Raw genomic sequence first — 26541 nt, forward strand, 5'->3', positions numbered from 1 at the left:
GTTTGGATATGATCGCACCCCTTGTATCATAGATAGTAAAATTCTCAGACGGACTGAGTATATACTTGGATCCTATGTCGTTACTGTCAAGTACTCGGGGTCTGAGGGCGTAGTCGCTCATCGTACTATATTGACCGAAGAGGACAAGTACTTATTATATTTATCGCAATTTCGACCGGTACTGAACGACTTACAGATCCAGCCCCTTCGACTGTTGATTACTGAATCGCATCCGCATGCAAAGTAGAAATACATCGATGCAATGGTATCCTGTTCATTCCCATGCATCGGAGATCACATCACATCGTTTAAATCATTCCGGAAAACCAGAATGCCATTGCTGGTAGTGTTGCTGACAGTCTCTTTCCTCGCCAACCCGACCTCAGCAAGGACTGCTTTGTACGGAGCATGCGACGTGAAGAACAATCATCTAGATGTGGATACTAAAGCTTTTGTGACGGACTGTGATTCTTTCGGATGTAAGTGTGACCATATCATCCGCAGAGTCGTTATTAAGGGAGCTAATAGGTTGTATCATGCACTGATCTGCATATCGTAGATTGCTCGAGCAATGGTACTTGTGTACCTAGACAATGCCGGTGAGCTCTCTCTCTACCATTGACCACCTTGTTCAAGAAGAAATGATACGAGTACGAGCACCACTGACATATCATTTGGCCGTGACGTGTACTATAAACTGTAGACGAGACGAATATCTCCTATCATCCTTACTCAACACCGACACACCCATCCCCCCATTATGTCCCTCAGGAACATTCTGCCCCGACGATGCTAGTGGATGTTTACCTCTTGTTGAAGTCGATGGGGAATGTCAATTGAATAGGGATGGTGAGTCAACTTAACGCGATACTGTATCGCAAAATTATAGCCTGGTGGCAGTTGACGTTCTCGCCGTTCTTGACAATCACAGATGAATGTGCATCACCACCCGATGGGACAGTATTTGTCGTACCTAGTCCATATGATGAACCAGAGGGTGATGGATCGATATGTCTATTGGGGAAATGCATGTGAGTGATTAATGATCCTGTATAGTATTTTGATTTTGGTCGATCTGACCTCAAGTTCGCTTTCGGGTATGGTAGGTGGTCAAATGTTACTTTAGGACAAACATGCTTGATTGAAAATACAGTGAGTTCACAGTATGTCGAGCTTTTGACTCTTTTTGAAAGTATCAGAAAGAGAACGAAAACAATAGTGTAGTTGATTTTTCATATCTTGTATTTGCTTTTCCTTAGACATATGTCGGGTATGATCACTCAGGGATGAGTTTCACCAATACAGTGATCAGAGATAATTGTATACAAGGTCAAGGATATTGTGTGAGTTTGTCTATCTGTGAAAATAACCAATCAACTCCTTATAGATCAGGCGTAAAGATCTAATTTGGATGAGATGTAGGATATAGGATCGAATACTTGTTTATCATTAATGGGTATCAAACAAGGATGTACAACAGATAGACAATGTCAGTCTGTGAGTGTTAGCTCTTCCTTCATTTGTCATCCTTCCATTCCATCTGTTCCTGTAGAAAGAGAACAAATAATGGGATGTCTTGAGTCATTCTGTACTAAGATACTGTGACTGATTCACAATCGCTTGTTCTTTATGGTTTGGTTTCGAAATAGTATAATTGCGAAAGAGGATTATGTACGGTACCACCTGAAAGTTCCATCAAAGTTGGTAAATGGGTTTATGCCCTTACAGGTGTATCTATCGGAATAGGTATGTACAAGGTTAATCTTGACTGTATTCGAATCCATAATTCCGTGATTGATGAATGATGACTTACATTCTTACATGCTCGCATCCTTGAATACAGGTATGGCAGGAGTATTATCGATTCTTCTGTTGATGCATCGAAGAGCTCAGAAAAGTAGGAGAATCATGTTAGAGGAATATTACAAAGAACAAATTGGGTAAGCAAAGTTCCCTCTTCTCATATCCGCTTGATATCTGTTGTGGTTGTTTCTTCTATTTTTATGCAAAGGCTGACCTTATTGTGTCCATTGCTTGATTGTGTCTATTGCTTGAAATTTACTGTACCGTAGTTATCGAAATTCGATCATCTCATTCCATTCTGCTTTATCTCACAAGGTTGAAGATACATCGGCATCAACATCTACATTGGAAGTTCAGGAAATCGAAAGAACACTTAGTAATTTGAGTGAGATCACCTTGGTCAATTCTCGTAGATGATCTTTTTACAGGCTCAATTTTCCAGTCTTGACGTAAATACGTACTCATGTATAATGTATGACCCAACGGATCGTTGAAGGACATTTGATGCATGATTATCGTTGTTATTCGTCAATTTTTTTAAAGTATTCTAAATACCGCCCTACATACGTTATTTGGCTTGATAAATGTTCATTTCTTAGCTTGGTCAATCAGATAGTTCCCCTCCTTCTTCCCCTTCACTACCACTCCAACCTTTTTCATCCACTTCATCCAGCACCATCCAGCCTATGTCCCCTATCCATGTCCAATCGCCTTCTCTCCTCACTAGCAATTCTTCTTTGCTGTTACTGACATTGGTCGAGTTCGAGTCCAATATTCCTTTGAAAAATTCGATGGTAGGCTTGACATGCCATCTTTTGTGTTTATTTTCACCTACTAGAGGTCCCTCGAACCATCCTAGATGACCACCCTGAGAGACCGTAGCGAGGACGCAATGCGATGATTGGCGGATAGCTTTGTACGGAAGGCAAGCTGAAGATACGATTGGATCGTCCATTGCTGAAATTGCCAAAGTCGGTCTATTTTCGTCAGATCAAATTCGAATCAGCGCACTGCACATCGATTCCTTGATGGTTGGTTATATATTAACTGATATCTGGACTCACCTTCTGATACTTCCGATCCAATTACCTGGACAACTCCAACTCAAAAACCCATCAAGTGTCTCAAAGGGAAAGAGCTCATTCCCACCTCCGACGGTACACGCCACCAGCTCTAACATCTTTGAAGCCTTGAGGGTGATCCTTCGACGAAGTGATTTGGTCAATGATATGATCTCGGGTAAGTGGATATGCAGATGGGACGTTGGGTGAGAAAGAGGTGAGGAAGGTATCAAGTGAGGGGAGATTGACCGTAGGATCTTGTGAGACATTGAGAGGGAATATAAGCGGGTCAGAGGATGAGGAGAGTCTAGGCTAAGGCATGGGATGGGATAGTATGATAGCATGTTAGCATGTTAGCAATACCTTTCTGTTTCTGATCGCCCAACCTAACGCCTATTAGATCATAACAAACGAAAGCGAGAGGTTTATCCGATGAAAGAAAAAGATTGACTCACCCATAAGTTACCACCTTCATATCCAACGGACAACAAAGTACGACCCCACCTTTCAATCTACAATTATCTCCTTGTTCACCCAGATACCTAGTCATAACTGCTGCTCCCAGACTGAAACCCACGCCGAACATCGGGGCTGCGGGAAAAAGCGTCGAGAGGTAGAGAGCGGAAGTATGAAGATCTATAGTCGATCCGGTTGAGTAAAGGTGAGGTGAAGTGAGAGGAGTCGATGCGCATCCGCGAAACTGGTCAAAGAGAGTGTTGTTCCATCAGATCTAGTTCACATTTAAATTCAAAAGCTGAAAAGGGTGACTTACATTGACAACGCCTGCTCTACCACCTAGACCACCTTCTTCGACCGGCTTGGTCAGCCAGACCACCATATTCCTTACGTAGCTTTCGTGACTTCCGCCAGTCAAACCGTGGTTGATAAGTACAACGGGAGATTCGACTGGAAGAGTGACAGATAAGGGTGGATAGATGTCCAAGCCACTGCGAAAAACGTCAGCGCGAAAAGTGAACGAATCCGAGTGGACAGCTTTTGGCTAAGATAGTGTGACTTACATGGTACCGCCATCAGTAACCCTCAACAGCTGTCTATGTTTTCAATACTTGTGTTCGTCAGCTTGTTTCACCCTCATATTTATCGATAACGAAAGACAGACAGACCGAGCTCACCGCTGATAAGTGATTTGATCGTCTTTGGAGAAATCCGCCATAGCAGAATATATCGTTTGGGCATGACCACTATCAGTAATTCACACGATTCAGCATGAGATGCTCGAAGGATGAGGGAAAATTATTGTGGAAACTCACTTGGGCAACCACCAACTAGCTCTAAATCCATCTTTCAAACTCTTACAACATCTATCCACCAATTTAACTACACTTTCGCCATTGGGAGATTTTCTAGGTTTATCGGGAAAAGTAAGTTTGATCTTTGTCCATCGTTGTGTTGTGATCAGAATGAGGTGGTAGAGTAGAAAGAAGCATAATGCTACTGATAAGCCTTTGCAGATTGTTTTTGGGTAAGAGGGTGTAAAGGAGGAGGCTCGGTCCATTGAATACTTGGACCGTTTTGAATAATATTATTCCTTGAGATGGTATGATTATGCGAATGTTGTGAATGTGGTAAGAGTGAGCGATGATAAGAGAAGAAGGGGAGAGAGAGGTGGTCTGATGATCAGTTCGATGTTGTGTTATATACCTTTTCCTCCTTGTTCCCTGTATGATGTGTGATGTATGATATGTGTGTGTATATATTGATTGTCAGTATGGTGGATTAGTCTTCCCCTTTGTTATAACGAGTCTCGTGTGAGCAGTGACATGTAAAACGACACGAGGCAAAGGATCCCCTTTGGAGGGGGCGATGATCAATCAAGGCCTACTCGACCACCCTACACCTACGAGTATTATACAAGTAGCTCTCTTATCTCTCTCTCACTGGTATTCCTTATCATCATCCATATTTTGGTGTGGGTGTATATGATATTGATGATGTAATTTCAAATTTCATTAGTCTCTGGAAACGCACACACGATAAGAAGTTGACTTTGCAGGAACCCCTCCTTTGTCCTTTTTTTATCCTTTTCTAATCCTGAACCCCCAACTCCGGTATCGGATGGTATGTTAGTGCGGACCGGAGTTGGTGAATTTGAATTGGACTGTAGTTGGAATTGTTCAGTCTATCTTGACCCTTCTTATTCTGCTCGACCTGACGCATGGATGTATTATCTTATGGGTCGAGCTTCGAATGCAACGGATTGTAACGTTGCAACCACTCCTGCGATATACGGATGCATGATGATACGATTCTCTAATCTTGCAAGAAGATCATCACCACAAGTACGAGTATGATTCATGGTTACACCTGGCCTGAGCGCGACCCAGGCACGGCTCATTCATTACGTGCACGAGTGAGTCTGTCATCAAGTCGAGGACAATCAATCATTGATTTTACAACTGTGCATTCATCCGTGTATTGTCCTTCCATCTCGCAAAACGATTTTGTCGTGCTCTGATTGCAGTCGTTACCTCCATCGTCGATAGCTCGTAAGTCCGAATCACTACTCATACAGTGCCTTTCAAAGGGGGCACTTCGAAGCAACAACAAGACGCGACGCGACGCAACGAACCCATTATTTTTTTAGAATCCTCATGTCGATGAAGCTGGAATCATGCTCTTCCTCTTCTTCCACCACAGGAGTCAAGTCAGAACCTCCTTCCTGGCAGGACAGTGTTCCCTCATCTTCAGCTACTTCCATGACCTCATTCTCTGATATCACACTTGGATCGGCCGGGTACGACTCAACGTCAAGTACACCTAGAAGAAATGCATCTAGAAGTGTAAGTCCCATTTTACACTGCTATCATACAATCAAGGCTGATGTGTTATATAGTCAGCCAAACGTAAACGAAATACAGATTATCGAAACGATTCATCCGTCTATATTGTCTCTGACATATTAGCTCGATCATTCGAGAAATCCCTTGGACCGAATAGACAGATGGAAAATCAGTATTTGGTTAGATGGGAGGGATATGGACCTAAGGATGATACGTGGGAATATAGAAGCAATTTGATGGGTGGAGCTAGTGCAGTGGTCAAAGAGTTTGAATCGAGACGTGAGTTTTACACCTACACCTCCCTTTTTACTCTACAAGTCCATGATCTGAATTCACATTATATGGATCTCACGTCATATCATGACTCGTTTGACTGGCACCACCTTTCAAAGACATTGTACTCAATTGCTTATCATTTGTCTTTCGTTCAGCTCTCCCGTTTACGATCCTCGATTCTCAGCGATGGAAAAACACGACGAGGTATTTAGTCAGATATGGCAAACCATTTCCAGTTGAACCGTCACCCATGTATGCTACGGAATGGCAAACCGAGAAAGAAATGCATCTCATAGGTGAACTGGAAACCGAAGATATCGATCAAGCTGTTAGAGATTACCGCGAAGGGAAACTGCCTGGGAATGCTCATGTACCGAGGTCACCGAAGAAACAGAAGGCAGTTCAGCCCACAAAAGGTGAGAGGGCAATTGATCTTTGATCTTCGATGAGACAGGCGCAAATATAGCTAATCTATCACTCTCTTTAATGATTCGTTCTTCCAACTTCCAGGTCGACGTATCTTGGAAATTTTGGACAGGAAGGATTGGAAAAAGCCCAAACATGGGAAAGGACATTCGACGAGGTATCTCATTCGATGGAAAGAGAGAAAACAGGTGAAAGAGGATTGGTTGAGTTATTGGGGGATCTCTGACAGATTTGGGGTTGTTGAAGGTCGACAATGGCTCAAGGAATGGAATGAGGAGATGGGTAATGGTGCTCAATACAAGAAACCTAGAATGACAGGTGAGTTTGGCTCTGACAACTACCGCTTACATGATGATACTTACATAAATGATGTTCTACAACTCAATTTCTCTTGCGCAGAATCTTCAACTCCGCTCAGTGAATACGAGATAGAACGCAGGCAGAATATGGAGGCGAATAAGGAATTGATGAGGAGTTTGGGATTATGATTGTAGACTGGACAAGATTGAAATTGTTGTAGATAACGGTACTGCTCAGTCGGGCGACCTGCGTCTCTCCTTCTACCTGAGGCTCATCCAATCTAAAAAAAAAAAAACAGGTATTCTCCATTTGATTTCGCTGTCTATTTTACATGATGCTATGCATCTATTTTGCCCCTTGCATTGAAAAACACTCAACTCATCCTACCCGAGCTGGCTTGGAACTATCCACTAAAGCGATATGCCACACTCGCCAAACTCCGGCGGTGAATCGGAGAATCCCTTTGCAACTTTTTTTTTTCGTTTGCAAAAAAGCTTTGGTTGCACTCTCATCCGGCTGCTCACTCACTCACTCACTCACTCACTGCTGTTGGTACTGTTGGATATTCCTTCGACATCTCTCATCTTCACCTCTCCTATCCTCTTCCCCTCTTCTCCATATCTCAAAAGGCTAAAACCTAAAAGGTGAGTTATCATCGTCCATACTACATAGACCGGCTCTCACATCATAAGCTGATAGACATCTTCCCTTCTCACAGCCACATTTCCTATTCTTAAAAAAACAGTCAATATGTCCGCTGAAGACGTTTTCGAGGGTGCCATCGGTATCGGTGAGTCCACTGTCTCTGCACATGTAGTACTTTGATGATAATGGAGCTGATGGGAATGGTGCATTATAGATCTTGGTACCACCTACTCATGTGTTGGTGTCTGGGCCAACGACCGAGTTGAAATCATTGCCAACGGTTAGTCTAGAAAAATTTTCACTGTTTAGGATTTCATGAGATCTAGGTACTGATTGTATATCTTGGTTGCTGCCAATAGATCAAGGTAACAGAACCACTCCATCTTACGTTGCTTTCACTGAAGGTGAACGATTGATCGGTGATGGTGAGTAATTTAGACACTTTTATTTGATAGCTTCCATTTCGAATGACCGCTGATGACAATTCTTCCCTCCAGCCGCTAAGAACCAGTCTGCCATGAACCCCCGAAACACCGTCTTCGACGCTAAGCGATTGATTGGTCGACGATTCGATGATGCTGATGTTAAGAAGGACATCAAGGTGAGCAAGCATATCGTAATTTGATTGGTCTTCGAATACACCTGACCAATCCACTTGTTTGGTTTACAGCACTGGCCTTTCGCCGTCATTGACAAGGACGGTTCTCCTTTCGTAGAAGTTGACTACCTCAACGAAAGAAAGAGCTTCTCCCCCCAAGAAATCTCCGCCATGGTCCTCACCAAGATGAAGGAAATCGCTGAAGCCAAGCTCGGTAAGACCGTCACCAAGGCCGTTGTTACGTGAGTTGTTGCGAAGCCTTGCCATATTTCAAGGGCCGAACTGACAAAATTTTTGCATACATAGCGTCCCTGCCTACTTCAACGACTCTCAACGTCTCGCCACCAAAGATGCCGGTACCATCGCTGGTCTCGAAGTTCTCCGAATCATCAACGAACCTACCGCTGCCGCTATCGCTTACGGTCTTGACGAGAAGACCAAGGAGGAGCGAAACGTCCTCATCTTCGATTTGGGAGGTGGTACTTTCGATGTCTCCCTTCTTTCCATCACCGGTAAGGTCTTCTCCGTAAAGGCCACCGCTGGTGACACCCACTTGGGTGGTGAAGATTTCGACAACACCCTTCTCGAACACTTCAAGGCTGAGTTCAAGAGAAAGACCAAGCTCGATATCTCCGATGACCCTCGAGCCATCCGACGATTGAGATCCGCTTGTGAACGAGCTAAGCGAACTCTCTCTTCCGTCACCCAAACCACCGTCGAAGTCGACTCCCTCTTCCAAGGTGAGGACTTCTCCGCCAACATCACCCGAGCCAGATTCGAGGAGATCAACGCCGCCGCCTTCAAATCCACCATCGAACCCGTTGAGAAGGTACTCCGAGACTCCAAGATCCCTGCCGCCAAGGTTGACGACATCGTCCTTGTCGGTGGTTCTACCCGAATTCCTAAAATCCAATCTCTCGTCTCTGACCTCTTCGACGGTCGACAACTCAACAAATCCATCAACCCCGATGAAGCTGTTGCCTACGGTGCCGCTGTCCAAGCTGCCGTCCTTACCGGTCAGACCTCCGACAAAACCGCCGATCTCTTGTTACTCGATGTTGCTCCTCTTTCCTTGGGTGTTGCTATGCAAGGTGACATCTTCGGTGTTGTGCTTCCCCGAAACACCCCTATCCCCTCCAACAAATCCCGAGTCTTCACCACCGTCGAGGACAACCAGACCACCGTCATGTTCCCTGTCTACGAAGGTGAACGAACCCAATGTAAAGATAACAGACTTCTCGGTGAATTCGAACTTTCCGGTATCCCACCTATGCCAAGAGGTCAAGCCGAGTTGGTCTGTACCTTTGAAGTTGATGCCAACGGTCTTTTGAAAGTATCTGCTCAAGACAGAGCTTCCGGCCGAAAAGCTCAAATCACCATCCAGAACTCTGTTGGTCGACTCTCTTCCGAGGAGATCCAAGCTATGATCAAGGATGCTGAGCAATTCAAGAACGCCGACAAAGACTTCTCTGCTCGACACGAAGCCAAATCCGACCTCGAAGCTTACCTCCACACCTGTGAACAATCCATCTCCGCTCCTGAGCTCGCTGCCAAGATCAAGCGAGGAGCCAGAGGTGCCGTCGAGGCTGAGATCGCCAAGGCTCTCGAAGTTCTTGAACAAGAAGATGCTACTGCCGATCAACTCAAGAAAGCTCAACTCGGTGTCAAGAGAGCTATGCAAAAAGCTATGGCCTCCGCTCGATAAACTTGGTCCATCTCATCAACGGATTGTGTTTTTCGATAGATAGCTTTTTTCAACCCCCTTATTCTCCTACAATTGCATGCCCCGTTTCACCTTTTGCATCCAATCCAATCATAATTCTTATTTTGATTATATAAATCAATCAAATGAATAAATCTTCTCGTCTCGTATTTCATTTTGTACAGGATAACCAAGAAAACATAAATGGGCCGAGATGAATCTTACATCTTTCTCTAGCGTGATTTGTCACGTCGACGTTCTGGTCGATCTGAGATATCAATCGATTCAGGTCTATTACTAATTGACTGGAAATACATGAGGGCAATTATGATTGATTATTCATGAACGATTTGCGCATGATCTGACTGATACTGTACAGTGCTCTCCTGATTGACTTGCTACGTTGAAGGAAGACTTTTCGGATTAGTCGGTAGTCAAGGAAACATATGAAGGATACTTATGACGAGTGACCAAGCGATAACTCATATGAGCTTTTCGGATGATACAGGAACCTGGACGTTGTAGAACAGGAGCGGGGTTGTCACTTGGTTACGGTGTTGAGATGAGTACGACTGACAACGACTTTGAAATGAAGTTAACACTCACACTCATAAACATACATAAGTATATGGAGCAATTGCACAGTAAGATCCTGCTGGACATATTTCCCACTTCCCAGTTCATTTAGGTGAACATTCATCCTAGTACAACAGACGCTGGCTCGTCTGCCATATAAGATATCACTATTTTCATATAGGAGATTATAATTCTGTGAAATCTTGATACTATTATCTTGTTCATCGTGGAGCTGCGCTTTACATTCACAATCGCAATCACATACTCTCACTCTCACTTTCCGTTTCTCGGTATATTGTATTCAGCCGATTGTGATTCGAAGGGAGAATCGAGTATCAGTAACCAGGAATCAAGAATCAGGATGAAAAGTCAAGAATTAGTAGAGAAGGCCAAGGTCGAACTGGTAAGTCCATCATTACAACCGGTCATCACAATGAGAATAACTGGTACTGACATGTGCTGTATGTGGCAGACTGGACGAAGATTATTATGGAATATAATCTGGTACGGAAGTCATCTAGCTATATGTGAGTTAAGTAGATGCAAACACTGTTGATTTGTTATTTGCTGATTGATTATTATCGTTGATCTGATATACGCACTTTCAGTCGCCTATGGATGGTACTCTCAACAGACCAATGCGAAATTGGCAGCTTTGAACGGGTTGAAGTTCTCGGTGTGGACCTCGAGAGGTGCAGGTTTGGTTTTGGCTTTGGATGGTGGATTAATATTGGTTCCTAGTGAGTATATAATGCAATTCTCTCAGAGATCTATTTCATCTATTGAGATGTTGGTCGATTGCGATATGATGCTGATTGCATGTGCATGATCTCTTTCCTTTCGCATTATAGTGCTACGAAATGTTTTGAAATTGATCAGACCGAAATTAATGTGGCTCTTCCCTGCCGATGAGAATATATGGGTACGTCGATATTACTCTCAACCATTCTCAAGATGACACGAGGATAAATATATGATGTTATTGGATGTAATCACAGTTCCATCATCAGGTAGCTTATCAGATGGTATTTTGGACAATGGTACATACCACAGCGCATTATGTGAATTTCATCAATGTGAGTTACTACTTGTCTTCACACTCACATCGAGTAATCTAGCTGAAAATGAAATATGGAATATATCGATCAGGTCGAGAGAACTCAAGTCCGTAAACAGACTGCATGGGAAATCCATTATACCCAACCTGGTGGTTTCTCCGGACATGTGTACGTGACTTAAGCTTCAGTACCTGCTGTCCAATGTGGGATCACAGCCTGCTCTTGTCGATATTGGTACTGACATGACTCACTTGATATTGCTCTTGTCTTAGCATGCTGCTCATCATGTTCCTGATGTATACTACCGCCCATTCGTCAATAAGGAAACAATGTTTCGAAGCGTTCTGGTATACCCATCATCTGGTGAGTGAGGGTACTGTATGCAACTGCTTGGGTCATTTGATGGATCCGATAAATTGTGCACACAACCAAACCAATGATCAAATCAGTCATCGTAGTAGTAAAAAAGCTAAAAATGGATTTATGATGTTGAATTATAGGCATTCTTCTTCATGATTGGCTTGTATACCCACGCAACAGGATGTTTCGTTCGTGATTCGGTTGATCCAGACTACATACCTACTTTCCCTTTCTATTCGACTGAACATTGTTTGGGTTATCAAAGTTGGAGATTTACCATCTGGGCTGGTATACTGGTGAGTCGTCGAGTCTCCAGCTCCCAGCCCATGGCAATCTTTGGTTTGACCACTGTTGTCGACTCCTCTCCCATAACAGTGATATCAATTTTGATGATGATGTGACTTCCGTAGTACTTTGGCGAAAGGGTCTACCGAGAAATCCGAGCACGTCGAAAAACAGATATTTCCAAAGTCCTCCTACACCCCTCTGGTGTAATGGAAATTAGATTTCTGAAGCCTTCCTTCCAGTATAAAGCGGGTCAATGGTTGTTTTTGAACGTACCGGATGTTTCTAAATTTCAATGGCATCCTGTAAGTGTACTCTGTACTTCTGGTATTCCCATCCGGATTTATCTTAGAATTCAACACTGAGAATTTGTCCTGATGTTTTGGGGTTTTTTTTCTGATTTTTGGTAGTTCACTATATCATCTGCACCTGAAGGACCATACGTATCAGTACATATCCGTCAAGTAGGCGATTTCACCTTAGCCCTCGGAGATAGGTTGGGCGCCACGAAGGGCATCGCAAGTCAAAAATTGGATTATCCCGATGAAAAAGGTGATTATGATTATGGAAGAAGAAAAGATTTCATAGAGATTAATCCGAATAGTGTCGGGAAAGGTATGCCGGTATTGAGAATTGATGGGTGAGTGGTCGATTCTGATTTCTGAGCATCTCATTCCTCATCGATAATAGCCTGAAGTCTGACCGAGTGGCTGATTTCAACCTGTTTGTTGTAGACCCTTTGGTGCTCCCGCGGAAGACGTGTTCAACTCCGAAGTAGCTGTCCTCATAGCAGGCGGTATAGGTGTGACTGTAAGTTCCATACTATAGGGTATCCCATGTGTACTGATGAGATCCTATACCACACAGCCCTTCGCATCTATCCTCAAACATATCTGGTACGCCCAAAGATCAGGTCAATTAGGGGCATTGAGGAGGGTCGAATTTATCTGGAGTTGTAGAGATACAGGTGAGCATCCAATACTTGAGCGCCTGCTCTTGCTACTGGCGATGGCTTCATGCTGATGATTACTACGCTTTGATAAGGTACATTTGGATGGTTTCAAACTTTGTTAGAAGAGCTCGAAGCTTCTCAAAGTGATCGTGAGCTGCCTTGACCCGGGATACACTTGCATGCCCCGTTAGCTGACCTGTCGATTCATTCGCAGCCGATTTCCTACGTATATCTGTAGGTTAACTCATAGTCAACCAATCGCCCGAGATTTACTGATCAATGATTGATAATTAGGTATACCTTACCCAAAAGATGGATTCCGATACCGTACAGAATATAACAATCAACGAGTAAGCTAATATCATCGCCTTCCGGTAGTGTAGGATAAGCTTGCTAATTCAATATCTTTCTATAGCGTTGGAGCGGAGTATGAGTGAGGGTCCTTCCTTCATTTCTTCCCCTTGCTCACTCCTTTTCAGCTTCATGCGAATCTTGTAACTCACAGAATCTCTTTTTTCAGCCCATTGACATTACTTCAATCTCGAACGTTATTCGGTAGACCAAATTACAAACAGATTTTCCATTCGTTGTTATCAAGTATCGAAAGTGGATCATACCTCCCAGGAAGAGAAGCAACTCTGAAATCTAGATTGGGCGTTTATTTCTGTGGTGTAAGTTGAATTTAAAGTTGCCTTCCTCGTACCATCTATCACTTTGATATTCATTTGTGCTTCAGGTCTAAATTGAGACTGATCTTCTTTGTTTACTGGTATGGGTGCATGATCTAGCCAAACGCCTTAGCATCGACGATCAAGAAAGAAGCATTCGCAGTCAAGAGTAAATCAGTGGATGTTAAATTCTTCAAAGAGCATTTCTGATTGATAGATAACAATCTCGTCTTGGCAGTCACTGTCAATATCAATGTGAATGCACAGTACAAGTAATACTGAACAAATATGCTAGTAACCCGTTTACTAATCCCATGCTATGTACTTGCTTCAGGTTATACCTGTGCGCTGTAAATCAATTGATCCGCTGTCTTAAGCTTACGTTAAAAATATCTTGTCAGTCAGTCTTCATAGCCCGTTTTATCGGCATGCACGCATCTGTGATTTTCTTGCGTAAAAAACATGCTGTAATAGTCAGTTCCTTAGGGGCTCAGCTCAGCCCGGTCAACATGATCAATAACGCAAATAACGCAATTCTGATGTTTTGATATACGGTATGCTGCGTCTTTTCAGCTTTATGACAACGATGCGTTATCTTCGTCGCTCTCCTTAGGGCTCAGCTATACCAATTGACTTTGGAGATGGGTGTATACAGCTATAAACTACCAAAATGGCATAGCATGCAGTAAATAGCTGCAAGTCGTCCGAATGGATGGTATAATTCGTACTGTATGTCCCGTTTGGCACTGCGCAGTTGTCAATGACGCACTTCTCCCCCTTGTTCAGGGCTGTAGCCTATGCTGGAATCCGTTCCAGGCTCTTTCACTCAGGAGCTCACCAGGGGGGTTAGTGCCTCTGCTAAAAAGCCTGGTCCGTCATTGTTCGTTGGGTTTTATTCTCCGATGACAGGTTGGGCGATTATCAGCCGGTCTCATTCAAATCGATCTCAGCTGCACGACATACCGGTAAACATTGCGACGCTATCATCCTGCATTTAGAAGGTGTGCGGTATGCTGACAAGGGAAGATGTGAAAAGCGAGCTAACTATAGTTAGGCATAAACATCAACCGAATTTTTCGGGAAATAACAATAACAATTAGGGGAGAGACAGAGAAATAACTACTGGAGTACACAGCAAGTACTCTTCAATAGAGGATGTTCTAAAATAGAAATAAAATGCATACTACCATAGCACAGTAACTAGTAGTGGTAGTAAGTATGGCGATTGAACTGAGCCAAAGTCTATTTTCACATTCATGCAAAGCACATGACAAGAAACGTTTGACCTCGAAAATAATACTGGATCAGGAGTAAACATTCCTGAATTCATATCAAAGAATGAAAGAAAGCAAGCGGCAAAAACAAAACATACGAGACAAAATTGTGGGATTCACCATTTCTCTGTACAGATCAGACACAGTTTCTGCGGCTGCGGAAAGGAACGTGAGAATTTCAGATAGACAGATACAACACAGCTGTCACCTCATCCATCGCCTTCTCTGGGCTTTACGTTGAAAGGGAACTTAGCTTGACTATAGTTGGACTATCGATATTAGCCGGTCGGCGCCGAAAGAGTCCAAGAACGGATTCCTGAAGATCCATCCATCATACTTCCCCTTTGGCCTGTATCGTTAACGATCCTCATCTCGTTGCCTCTCAACCAACAGTCAACAGAGATTCGACAGTCCATCATCTCATTATAGCATCTTCATTATATTCGGCCATATCAAACACCAGTAACAGAGTCACATTGCATATCGATCGTAAGAGAAAGAAAGAACGAGGACTTGACGATCATGTCAACAAGCTCGATGTCACCCCGAAGGAAGGCAATCGAAGATGGTGATAAGCAATTCAAGGATGTTGAAATGGATAACATGGATTCATTCAACAATGAGAATGAGAAAGGGAGTCATCTGACATCAGTCAAGAGTGTGAGTGTCTCTTTCTTTCCTATGCGTTGTGACTTCGGCCTGGACTCTGGCTGTTTGTGTTGTTCGGAGGTAGAATGATTCCGACACAGGGGTAAAGGATGTCCAGATGTGCAGACAATGGGGAAAGGAGATGTTCGCATGGACCATCATCATCAGCATCATTGCCATCGTCGTCACCAACACGACCAATGCATGTTTAATCCCATCCCCTTCTTTGTCATCTGATGGTCATTCGATGTTTGTCATCGGCATCGTTCCCCGTGACATGATCATTGTTTATCCGCCGGTCGTTGCTGAAAACGGGTTCCTCATCACTCACAAAACAAACAAAAACCAACAACAACAACCACACCATTACTATCCTTGTTCTCCTTGGATCCCCGTTCTCTTCGTTTCTACATTGTTCTGCCTGAACACGCCTTTTCATCCTTTTATCCTCAATTAGAAAACCCACACAACGTCCCCATCGCAAGAGACTTTTGTCATTGACATCATAAATCACAACATTACTTGCCGCCTGTCCTTATTGTCGTCTTCGTGCATCTCGATCTCGATACCCAATCTCCATATGGATTAAAAGCTGACGTGAAAATCCACACTTTCTTCCCCACCTTTATACCCAACTGTCTTTGCCTACGATAACGACCTCTTGCTTTCCATCCGACTGTATCGATATCACCTTCCTTTATGATCATGGAACACGGGAACGAACACTTTCTTTTACAATTACCTTCTATCGACCTGCAGTCGCCTTCTAAAAATACTCAACCCCGTCGACCAGTCTCAATCACTTCTTCCCCTTCCTCATCCTCTACACATCCATACATAACGTCCTCGACACCGGGTGCAACATCAGCTTCTTCCTCTGCGACCCCATCAAGTCAACATCCACTTGCTCAGCCGCCCATAAACGCTGCGACCTCCGCGACTCCTTCTCCGGCACCATTGCCTTTCCTTTCGCTAGCGCCGCCACAGGTGAATTCCTTGAGGTCCGCTCTGGTTCGTAGGAGATCGTCCTTCCCACCTGCTACTACACCAGGTAGTGGTAGTGCCAGCAACATCTTTCCTTGGGTTATGGGTGGAACACCAGGAGCAAATGGATTTGACTGGGGATCAGCACTGGATTCGTTTCCTGGTTTCAACTTGGAATTAGGCGAAGGAGCTTCAGGAGGAAGTGATATCACCCCTGGTTCGCTAGCATGGGACACTTTACTCAATGTTGATACCGACGCCAAACCTTCGCCGAGCAAGCTGAATCCATCGGCTGTCGATTCTACCAAAAAATCCGTATTATCTGAGACCAAGACTACCACCAATCCTCCAATTCCCAGAGCGAAATCCGATCCTTTGTCTGGTGACAATCCCCTACCCACGCCTGCAGAACCTTTCACATATCGAACAATCGCTCCCACACCGTCGATGCTACCACAGGCTGCGGTATCGCCTGCCAGGGTTATCCAGCTGGGTACGGATTTAGCTTGGAGGACAGCTTTGGCTAGTGTCGTCGAGGTGGAAGGAGTCGGACAGGTGACAGTGGCAAGAGTGTTACAGGAGGTTTGGCGAAGAGGTGGAGGGGAACTCGTGAGTGGACATTTCGCAATACAACGATCTGCGCAAACTGTATCAGCTGAGATCATGGAACCACTGTAAAGGTCACAAGTCAATGTCTATGGCCAAGCATCGTTATTGCTCTGTCTCTGCCATCCGAACCTGGTCCAGGTGTCCGTGTACCCAATCCTTCCGCTCGATCAGCTATGGCCCTTCAGCAGCTTTATAACCTCAGTATCAGACACTGGGAACCAGCGATCCTCACTGGACTTCTTGGTGCTTACGGATCAGCCACTTCTCCTTCCAATTCAGCTGCTGAAGAAAGCACCAACGCTTTTGCGCCCAATCAGCATTACGGACCTTCAACACCGCTCAAAGAACCTGATGTGTCCCAGTGGATGAACCTTACACCGAGTGGATGGAATACCGATGCGTTGTTTGGTGGTGGCAGCGACAATCAGACACAGAGGAACGTATCTGGTGGTTTCCCATTCCCTCTCAATGCTGATCTAGGCAGTGAAACTTTTGCGGCTCGTCGTACCTCTTTAGCCAAGACCGATAATGGGGAGGAAACAAATATTAAGAGTATAGATGAGATTCTTGCATCGATGGAAGAGGGAAATGTAGAGAACGAGAGAGCCATGATAGCTGCGAACCTCACGTCTGACCTTCAGATGTCAAACGCTTCCTTACCGCCCTCGGAAAATGGTGTTGCATCAGGTGGTCCAAGTCGACAGAACTCAACCTATCAATTCCCCACTCCCGAAACTGATAGCTCCAACTCACCGTCATCTGGGAAATCCAACAACAAATTCCCTGCGACGACCCTTTCACCTGTTTCCATGGCTTCTCCTCACGTCACTGCCGGCTCGATAACTTCGACATTGGTGGGACCTTCACCAACTGCTTCCAATGTCCAGCCCCAACCTCATCCTCAAACTGGAGGAAAATCCTTCTCACAAAAACCTAGACCAACTCAATTATCTATGCCACCTGTGGAATTCATTCCACCGCCACCGATGTGCATGTTCTTCAACCCTTCTTTCGAGAATCTCACAGATGGTAAAGCTGGCATATGGCGTGGTGATTTGGAAGTGAGAGGTCGAGGTGGCGGGAAATTCCCTATCTTGGTTATTGGCGAGAAGGATACCGAGCATTTATGGTGAGCTATCTGAATGAAGTCTCTTAATGATATCGTTTGTTGACAGTAATGGTGAATTTAGGCAATCACACCTCTGGCCATCTACTCTCGCTTATCCCCTCAATCAACATCCAGTAGAGAGTTGCACCAGCACTATGATACCTGTTTCGCACCTTGCCAGAGAAGGATTAGTACCCATAACAATGGGCATGGTATTGTGTAACGAACCGCCAGAAAAATTAGCCCCTTATGTGAACATGGTTCATGGATTACATGCGGAGGGAGTTGTGAGTTTCAATGTGACACTTGATATCTCGACGTACTGCAAAAACGATGGCTGAATGTTTCGGTGATATTATAGGGCTTCCACTTACCTTGCGAAACTCGATTACCCATCGTATTCCTCCCTGCGAAATTCCACTCTACCGATCCCCTATTGCGATTGGGAATAGCCTTTATGGGTAAAACTGGATTTTCACATCCCAATGCACCTTTGCCATCTTCCAACGCCATTTCGAGAGGCAGAGGGATAAAGAATACCGGTGAAAATGAGGATCAGCCAAAAAAGAAAAGGAGAAGACAGAGTGCTCCTGCTGCATCTGGAGAAAGTGGCGGCGGTAGGGGAAGGAAAAGGAAAGATACTGGGATCATAGTCATGGGTACTGGATCGATGAGCACTACGGTAGGTAAGATAGATGAGGAGGGAGAATAAATGGAATAATCGAATAAACCTACACACCACGATCAAGTCTACAATCATACAAAAATACAAAATCGATTAACGAAATTTTACGACAAATTATTCACGACGTTTTTTTTTTCTTCATTTTTGGTCAAATTCAACAACAACAGCACATACACGCATTTATAAACAATCAACATACACGGACGATTTTTTTCAAGTTGATATATACCCATTCATCAGTTTCTGTATCACTAATTTCCTGTTTGTTACTTTGTTGAAATCCCATTTTTACATACATGATTAAAAACTTTTTTGGGCTTTTCATTTTCACTTGATCGAAAATAAGTTGCTTGGCACATTATATACGAATCAGTTGCCGTTGGCTATCTAGAGGAACACGAAGAAGGAGTAAAGAAGAAGTATAATAAACGGAATGCTAATAAAGTAGGAAGGGGCAGTCGAGTGAAAAAGATCGATTTGATGATGATTACTCGTGATGCAGAAAAATGATGAAATTCACAACATGACATCTTCAATGCGTTGTGCGTTTGTACAGTACATGCACTACAAGATGGCAGAATCAGAATGAGATGTCGCATCATACAGTATGTCGTTGATCCGCATATAATGATAGATTGAAGATGGAATATAATGCATTAGAACCACTTCCACCTACACCATCGAGATTCAAGTATGAATATCTGACTACATCAGATATTATATGCTTTCATTCTATTGTCGAGAGTAAATGAAAAACCAAAACAAAAGAAATAAGATAGTAAAATACCCAAATGATTTTAATGAACCATTGAATCAGACTCAAAAGGAGATCGGAGACATCTGAATACGAGTATGAGAAAACACAGGTCAACCCTCCTGTTCTATATGATATATGGTAAATATCTCATTCTTTCCTTCTATTTAGTATCCTTCCTTCTTCGTACATTACCTTGGTAGGTGATGTGTATAGTCTTCCCCAGCAAATCTTGATCATGACCCTGGCAGTCCACCGAACTAGGCGAACTAAGGTTCAACCATGCCTTTTTTATCCTGTGCTATTTTCCTTATCAGACTTGCTATCCATTTCCCGTTAAGCTAAATGGAGCGATTATTCATTGGTGTTAGTACAGCGATATGTCTTTCTGCATACGATCGAAAGCAGACTCAGACTCACAGGGATCGAAGTACTGTGAAAACCGTGTATGGCTCCTACACCCCATCCATCTTCTTTCAACCATTTATCTTTCGCGAAGACTGTATCGTTATGAATCGCGTAGTAATCGTGTCGCATCAGTTCAGCGACTGTGGCATAATCCTATATCAACCAAAGATGGATGGTGATCAGTTCAGTGAAAAGCAAAGAGAGCCGATCAATCCAAAGTGTATAGGATATAGACTCACTCTTGCGAATCCACCTGGGAACATGAACTGATAGCATGTAATGATAAGATATCAGTATTGGATACAGTCTTAAAATCAATTGGATGCTCACCTCTAAAACGGCACTTCCTGGTTTCATCCATAAAGCGTGTGATAATCCATTTCCATGTACTCCCATAATGACCTGTATCAGGGTCGACAAAACATGTCAGCCTTTACACTATCTTTGTCATGATCAGTGATTAGCGTAGAAAGAATCTTCAGCACTTACATCAGCTTTCAATGCCAAGCAGAACTAACCAAAATATCATGATAATCAGCACCTTCCAATCTTTCGAGGGGAAAGAACATTCCGAGTCGACTTACCTGATCAACTCGACTAAGCGTCTCCATCTGCGCATTCACCCATTCGATCACACCTTCTTTATCTAAATTCTCCATCTCCCTTTCCAACACCTCCGCATCCTCAGCGATCAACCGCCTACCAGTCAACTGTCTGTTAATGTACAGCACGATAGGTACGTTCTTGTTTTTCCTGTAGACCGAACAAGTGCCTTTGGTTTGTACGAGTCGTTTCATCGATAAACGGAGTGGGTCCATCCAGTTGAAGGGGGAGTCCAGATAAAGAAGGTCGGCAGTCATCTTGTTGAATCGCCAGGGATCGATACCTTTCTGATGAGCAGCCCATCTCTACAAGTCGATCATTTGAAGATAGGTTTGAAAGTAGCAGAATGTGTCAAAAACAACATATCAAAGGGTTAAAATGGCAAAATGGCAAGATTCACAAGTTCAATCAGCGTACACATTTGCACAAACCGTAAAATGCCGTCAGATCCACTCACATCAGTTATGGTGATCTTATCGAAGATGAAGGTCATCCCTGATTTAGCTCTATCTTCCCATATGGGCGATTCCTCTATGGCTGTGTTGGGCATGACAGATTGCTGGAACCAAGGTGTAAGGGCTGTAGAGGCGATCATCCAATTAGCTTGTCGTCCGTATCATCGGTAGTAGGCAATGAAGCCAGATCAACGTACCTGCTCGATCACGCTACGATCCAAATGGGAAGTATCCAGTCAAATTCAGTTTACTTGCTTTATGGAACTGCATAGGCGAGGGGACACCGGCTCACCCAATCATCCGGTGATGTCCTGTACATCAACCTCCTAGGTAATTCCATCTCTCCAGCAGTGGTCAATACTCTCCAAGCGCCCAAGAAGACTTCTCCGATGACTGAAAGATCACACAGAGACATGATGTCAGCGGGTGAGTCGAGTTGCAGAGAGTTACTCGAAGATAAGGTAGGTAAAACTTACAATGGAAATAATGCTTTAGGAAAGAGACGGATTTCAATCCTTTTTCATCGTTGAAGAACATCTAGGTAGCAGAGTATCGAAGTATGTATGGTTAGCATTTCATTTCTTTCCCTTTTCTTCATATTGATTGATCATGATACTCGTCAAATTCCCTTCTCCTATCATCGCCATCCTCTTGACATTTGAATGTTGACTCACAGAAACACCATCCTTCCTTACGGCCACTCCACCCAAAGCCGACAAATCATCTTTCCCCAGCTCTAAGACCTTCCATCGATCCGTACCGGCCGGAGGATATTTGTTATCGTCCGTCGGATGAGCAGACATTATATGTGATACTTCCGGTATATGGGATGGATCGGATGTTATAGCTAGGAAAGTACCATTCGCTAGGTAGAGATTTTTGAAGTAGCCTATGAAACATGATGAAAGTCCATTAGTTTGGAGCTGACTTTTCCTGATGAAGTTGCAGGTGAAGTATATTGTAGCCCCCCAGCAGAAGATTTGCGACTCTGTGCATCTCTTGAACAAGTATTGACAGGCCGAACTCAACTCACTGAATCCTGCTACACCTCTGACGAACTCTGTCTCTGGTACACTCCCAGAATCTAAATTTACGAACGAGCTAGAATCGACGTTGCCTGAGTGCTATTGTTATAAAGACCGGATGAGGAAAGAGAGATCTGCATCAGCATATAAACATCTTTGTAATACTGGTCGACGTATTCCCTTTGTGTGTTGTACATTCGTCTCACTGACGAGACCTGGATCTGATATCACATCCTAATCCTGTAATGATCAAGTCTTTCTCTCACCACTCAGAGATATATGCTCTGGGCCTGAGTATTCTCTTCTACTACTCCATCTACACATCATGGCTGCCTCCTCACCTATATATCACCTCTTCTTCGTGGAAACCCAGCTAAATGATTGTACAGACTCACCGTTGATCCCGTACCCCACTGAGCACCAGAAGGCCACAAACCCAAACCATTCCACGCACTCCCTCCTCCAGCTTGAGGACTCGTACTTCCAACCTCATGTGAAGTCTGCGATATATGCCAAAACCCAAATATCGACAGAACCAGCGCCGCACCAAGTACGTATCTATTTCCACGTTTGGTCGACATCCTAATTGAGTTTTTCAACAACGTAAATCCTCTTCCTATCGTCTCGCTCGAACTTGAATTTTGGTTTTGAGAATTTGTATTTGTAGCTACAGGCAGACCGAGGTCGAAAGCTGATTGTCTCCTTGATGGAGAGGGTTCTCTAGAAGCAGATGCAGAGGGAGTATTGAGATTGGACGATGATAAGCGATGTCGGGATAGTTTAGGTGAAGAGGATGTAACGAGTCTTGGTGAGCGGCTGGAATGTGACATCTATCTAAGAGTAATTCCCGATGGTTTGTTGTTGATTGGATTGGGTTGGAGATTCCAGTAAGTTACTCGTGATAACAAGGGGAGCGCAGCGCGAAGGGTTCTTTCAGATATTGAAATAGGATATGGGATAAATAAAGTTGACGCGCCGAGTATAAGAAGTATGATAAACCTGAACTTGGCGGAAATGGAGGGGTATATATTTCCTCTAGAATTGGAGAAATGTATTTGAGTTTCAACTTCTTCCTGCGTTGATTATAAGATGTTTACTGTATGTGTTTTGCAAAAAGTATAGTATCCAATGATGAAGATGATCTTTGTCGGTGGTACAGTTCTGTTAGATTGTGAGAACGGATCCAAAAATAGGTTTGCCACCAATCACCCTTCAAAGGATGTTTGTTGGATCCAATCGATTGATGGTGATCGATTGATGGTCGATCAATTTGACCGTCGAATATACACTGATATCCGCTGCACAGACATGCATAGACCGACATGCATTCAACTGTACCTGGTAAGCACGCCCATAAACATACAGCCTGTTCACTACCAAGTTGCACTCTCTATTTGCTCCACGCGTTTTCGGTCTATTAAATATCTTGATGCTTTTTAGGCTCGAACATCACCTTGCTTTGAGCCCTGAGAGGTGGACACGTGGTGGCCACACTACCAGATCGGTGCCACATTGGGATAATACCGTCAACGTGGTTCCCACTGAGCTTCGTGAGGTGAGCAGTAGTGAGCAATATGTGCAATGAGCGAATGACGGTTGAATATCTATCTAAACTGCCTCAGTGCCCGTCACGCTTATCAACTTAACCCACCAAAATGGCTGCAGCAGAAGGATCAGTCAGGCCAGGGAGGAGCATCTCGGGAGATAAGGTAAGTCAAGCTAATTCGTACCGACTGCGTTTTGCTACGTTTGTCTTCTCCTCGCCAATGTCAAGCTGACTTTTCTCACTAACTTAGCTCCCTATCTACCCCACTCCCGAGTCTATTCCTACCGTCACACTGATTGAGAAGCCAAACCCACTCGGACCGTACATAGCTCAAAGCCGAGAAGCAGTCACGGGCGTCTTGACTGATGTTAGAGGTTATTTGCAATCTGGAGTGGGCAGTTGGATAGGATTTGAGAGGAGGGTAGAGAGTGAGTGGTTGTCCTCTCTCTTGCAATCGTCATGATCACGTGAGGAAGATGGTCATGGAGATGAGGAAGAAGAGAACACTTGCGTACCTCACGTCATGAGCGTGGAAGTAAACGGATGTGGACTTCACTTGATTGCAGTGTAAGGAGATACGGTTGATATACACTGTGGAAGCTATATTACGGAAGACGAGCGATTTCTACGCAATACCACTCAACATTGATTCTCACATATAGATGCTAAATGCTAACATATCATTCGCGCCTTGCTCTCGCAGAAGAAGTCAAGTCGATCCTTCCAGCCGACGAATCCCTAAACCCCGGCTTGATCTACGTCCTCATCTCCGGTTTATCAGGAAGCGTCCTTACTCGTACTCGATCATTACCGATTCGTTTCCTCGCCCCACCATTATTCACATTGGCAGCCGCACCCTATTTCCTTCCTAAGACATCTCACAACATCCGAAAATACATTTCCGACTTGGAAGACAAAAACTTTCCAGAGTTTGCAGCTCGACATGACAGATTCGTTAATACCGGTATCGCCCACACGCAAATGACTTACAACAGGTTCAAGGACGCTACTGAAGATTTGAAAGAATGGTCAGAGAAATCTTTGAATACGTTAGAAAATAAGTCGGGTTTACAAATATCAAATGTCATTTCGCACAACCAGGTTCAAAAATCATTAGAAAAGCTCAAAGAGAAGAAAACAAATTATGAGACGGTTGGTTACGTGGTTGAACAGAAACCTGTTGCGGAGGTTGTAGTTCCCATTGAGAAAGAGGGAGAGAAGAAGTTGGTATAATTCGAGGTACGGAGTGTAGGGATTTTGAATACAGCTCAGAAAACAGAAGGAGGAAGGTCCATGGTAGAAATATACCGACTGGTTGTGTCATAGATGGAACTTTGTATGTGGGATGCATACTTGATACTATACATGCTTGATACTACATATGCGATCCCCATGATCTTATACATTTATCATCACCCCTAGTAGTCAGGCGCAAGATCATGAGATTTCAGAGCATATTTACATGATTTCCTTTCCCTCATTATATAGGCAAGATATGACATCCTAACGAACCCCTACCACCCCATCCATTCCTCGGTGTGAGATGTAATGTGACCCTCTGATCTCCTCGAAGGATCAAGAGCTTCAGAGAAACCTATATCAATATTGTTTCTCTATCAGCTAAATATCTCATATAGCTACTGAAGAGCGACACAGCTGAATGAATCGTTTACCCACACCTTCCGATCTCGACACCACAGCTCCAATAGCTTGTATCCCACCTTGAGAAGTATGCGTGACTCCTGCAAAATCGTATATCAAATCATCAGGTTGTAGTCCCTATTAAATTACTCAGTCAGCCTTATCGTCCTGTCTATACCCAATCAGAGTTCACCTACAGCTTGTGAAGCAGGACTCTGAAGTGTGACAGTGTTCACTCTAGCTATTGGCTTTTCTGGCCACTCGCCAACATCTCCATTACCATTTACTTGGTTCGAATTGTTCTGCGACTGGGGTTCATGACTGTGACCATTCGGTATACCGGAGGATGTAGATGGTGTCGGTCTGGAGAAAGCATCTTGTAATGCTGTGGCCAGTAGGTCTGAGACTGTTTGTCGGTCGTTTTGTAATCTGACGAGAGAGGATCGTGCGTGCCGTATAGCGTACTACGAAAGACCATCGGAGATTAGCCGTCCATATTCAAGTTTGTCAAATGACATACGGTCATGAGGAGTACAAGTGTACCCCAACCGATGTTCATGGTGACACTCACAATGTCTATGTCACCCCTTGGATACCCCTCATTATCTATCAACTGAGTCTGTTGGGTCACACCATGCTATGCAAAAGGATCAGCTACCAGTTTTGCATAGGAGCTAATTGTCCAACTAACAGAATTCAGAACGTCTTTCAAAGCTTCCTAAGGACAATGAATGATTCGTGATCAGCTACGGTCCCAGCATTCGTTGATCATATAGCTGCACACTCACGATTTCCTTCTCGATATCATCTTTCCTCTGCATCAACGCTCTTGCATATTCCCTGGGTTCACCTTCGTAAGCTTCGGGATGAGGTAGGGGTAACGATGTGTTGGCAGGTTGAGACGAGGAGGAGGTGGCGGGCGGGGGAGGCCAGACTAGTTCTTGCATCTTTGGTCGAGCTTATGTCTGAATACGAGTAGGGAGTATGGACTGTGTTGTAAGATATCATCATGATACTCTTGTTCTTCGTCAGCGTTTGAGCGTACTCGCACTCGTACTGCCATCCAGGCACGCTATCAGCCAGAGTTCCCACGTGGTTTCGATCGATTATCGGGAATAAAAAGTGGTGACGTGCCAATCATGAATTCCAGATAATAATTAATTGATTATGATCCACTACTCGTTACGAGTACTCCTCATATTTCTTCTTGACATCTCCTTGCAAGACTACAGAAGTTATATGTCAACATTACTAAGATCATTCACGAGCAGATCAACCGGACACCTCAGA

At 43.9% G+C, this 26541-nt stretch overlaps 9 protein-coding genes across 9 annotated transcripts; 6 read left to right on the forward strand and 3 right to left on the reverse strand.

Annotated features, from left to right (window-relative positions):
- Nucleotides 1–331: 331 nt before the first annotated feature.
- Nucleotides 332–2220, forward strand: I203_104023 (uncharacterized protein; the record flags this gene model as incomplete). Its single annotated transcript, XM_019149589.1, has 10 exons — nucleotides 332–479; nucleotides 560–599; nucleotides 704–849; nucleotides 932–1031; nucleotides 1107–1152; nucleotides 1260–1343; nucleotides 1423–1497; nucleotides 1650–1746; nucleotides 1844–1940; nucleotides 2073–2220. 10 exons carry the CDS (start codon nucleotides 332–334, stop codon nucleotides 2218–2220), a joined length of 981 nt encoding a protein of 326 aa, XP_019001132.1.
- Nucleotides 2221–2407: 187 nt separating this feature from the next.
- On the reverse strand, nucleotides 2408–4380 carry I203_104024 (uncharacterized protein; the record flags this gene model as incomplete). Its single annotated transcript, XM_019149590.1, has 7 exons — nucleotides 2408–2780; nucleotides 2868–3176; nucleotides 3320–3564; nucleotides 3637–3811; nucleotides 3884–3916; nucleotides 3998–4066; nucleotides 4136–4380. The coding sequence occupies 7 exons, from the start codon at nucleotides 4378–4380 to the stop codon at nucleotides 2408–2410; spliced, it is 1449 nt and encodes a 482-aa protein (XP_019001133.1).
- Nucleotides 4381–5476: 1096 nt separating this feature from the next.
- I203_104025 (uncharacterized protein) lies at nucleotides 5477–6855 on the forward strand (the record flags this gene model as incomplete). Its single annotated transcript, XM_019149591.1, has 5 exons — nucleotides 5477–5665; nucleotides 5719–5944; nucleotides 6097–6357; nucleotides 6452–6685; nucleotides 6767–6855. The coding sequence occupies 5 exons, from the start codon at nucleotides 5477–5479 to the stop codon at nucleotides 6853–6855; spliced, it is 999 nt and encodes a 332-aa protein (XP_019001134.1).
- A 562-nt stretch (nucleotides 6856–7417) lies between these two features.
- On the forward strand, nucleotides 7418–9615 carry I203_104026 (heat shock protein sks2; the record flags this gene model as incomplete). Its single annotated transcript, XM_019149592.1, has 6 exons — nucleotides 7418–7457; nucleotides 7527–7592; nucleotides 7672–7737; nucleotides 7810–7913; nucleotides 7983–8152; nucleotides 8217–9615. 6 exons carry the CDS (start codon nucleotides 7418–7420, stop codon nucleotides 9613–9615), a joined length of 1845 nt encoding a protein of 614 aa, XP_019001135.1.
- Nucleotides 9616–10549: 934 nt separating this feature from the next.
- I203_104027 (uncharacterized protein) lies at nucleotides 10550–13721 on the forward strand (the record flags this gene model as incomplete). The annotated part of the gene is made up of 18 exons (XM_019149593.1): nucleotides 10550–10591; nucleotides 10661–10715; nucleotides 10797–10928; nucleotides 11040–11110; nucleotides 11187–11264; nucleotides 11338–11414; nucleotides 11519–11609; nucleotides 11747–11902; nucleotides 12017–12196; nucleotides 12302–12531; nucleotides 12626–12701; nucleotides 12759–12858; nucleotides 12936–12992; nucleotides 13058–13077; nucleotides 13138–13193; nucleotides 13259–13276; nucleotides 13364–13514; nucleotides 13632–13721. 18 exons carry the CDS (start codon nucleotides 10550–10552, stop codon nucleotides 13719–13721), a joined length of 1680 nt encoding a protein of 559 aa, XP_019001136.1.
- Nucleotides 13722–16138: 2417 nt separating this feature from the next.
- I203_104028 (uncharacterized protein) lies at nucleotides 16139–18846 on the forward strand (the record flags this gene model as incomplete). The annotated part of the gene is made up of 4 exons (XM_019149594.1): nucleotides 16139–17026; nucleotides 17098–18155; nucleotides 18217–18421; nucleotides 18496–18846. 4 exons carry the CDS (start codon nucleotides 16139–16141, stop codon nucleotides 18844–18846), a joined length of 2502 nt encoding a protein of 833 aa, XP_019001137.1.
- Nucleotides 18847–19842: 996 nt separating this feature from the next.
- On the reverse strand, nucleotides 19843–22894 carry I203_104029 (uncharacterized protein; the record flags this gene model as incomplete). The annotated part of the gene is made up of 13 exons (XM_019149595.1): nucleotides 19843–19914; nucleotides 19994–20134; nucleotides 20221–20247; nucleotides 20312–20383; nucleotides 20471–20494; nucleotides 20566–20889; nucleotides 21042–21163; nucleotides 21237–21249; nucleotides 21332–21432; nucleotides 21516–21576; nucleotides 21714–21928; nucleotides 22073–22163; nucleotides 22460–22894. 13 exons carry the CDS (start codon nucleotides 22892–22894, stop codon nucleotides 19843–19845), a joined length of 1698 nt encoding a protein of 565 aa, XP_019001138.1.
- An 825-nt stretch (nucleotides 22895–23719) lies between these two features.
- On the forward strand, nucleotides 23720–24843 carry I203_104030 (uncharacterized protein; the record flags this gene model as incomplete). The annotated part of the gene is made up of 3 exons (XM_019149596.1): nucleotides 23720–23773; nucleotides 23861–24038; nucleotides 24314–24843. 3 exons carry the CDS (start codon nucleotides 23720–23722, stop codon nucleotides 24841–24843), a joined length of 762 nt encoding a protein of 253 aa, XP_019001139.1.
- Nucleotides 24844–25090: 247 nt separating this feature from the next.
- On the reverse strand, nucleotides 25091–26198 carry I203_104031 (uncharacterized protein; the record flags this gene model as incomplete). The annotated part of the gene is made up of 6 exons (XM_019149597.1): nucleotides 25091–25204; nucleotides 25288–25389; nucleotides 25449–25715; nucleotides 25823–25888; nucleotides 25943–25969; nucleotides 26040–26198. 6 exons carry the CDS (start codon nucleotides 26196–26198, stop codon nucleotides 25091–25093), a joined length of 735 nt encoding a protein of 244 aa, XP_019001140.1.
- Nucleotides 26199–26541: the final 343 nt, after the last annotated feature.

This window comes from Kwoniella mangroviensis, assembly GCF_000507465.2.
Source record: "Kwoniella mangroviensis CBS 8507 chromosome 1 map unlocalized Ctg01, whole genome shotgun sequence".
NCBI lineage: Eukaryota > Fungi > Basidiomycota > Tremellomycetes > Tremellales > Cryptococcaceae > Kwoniella > Kwoniella mangrovensis.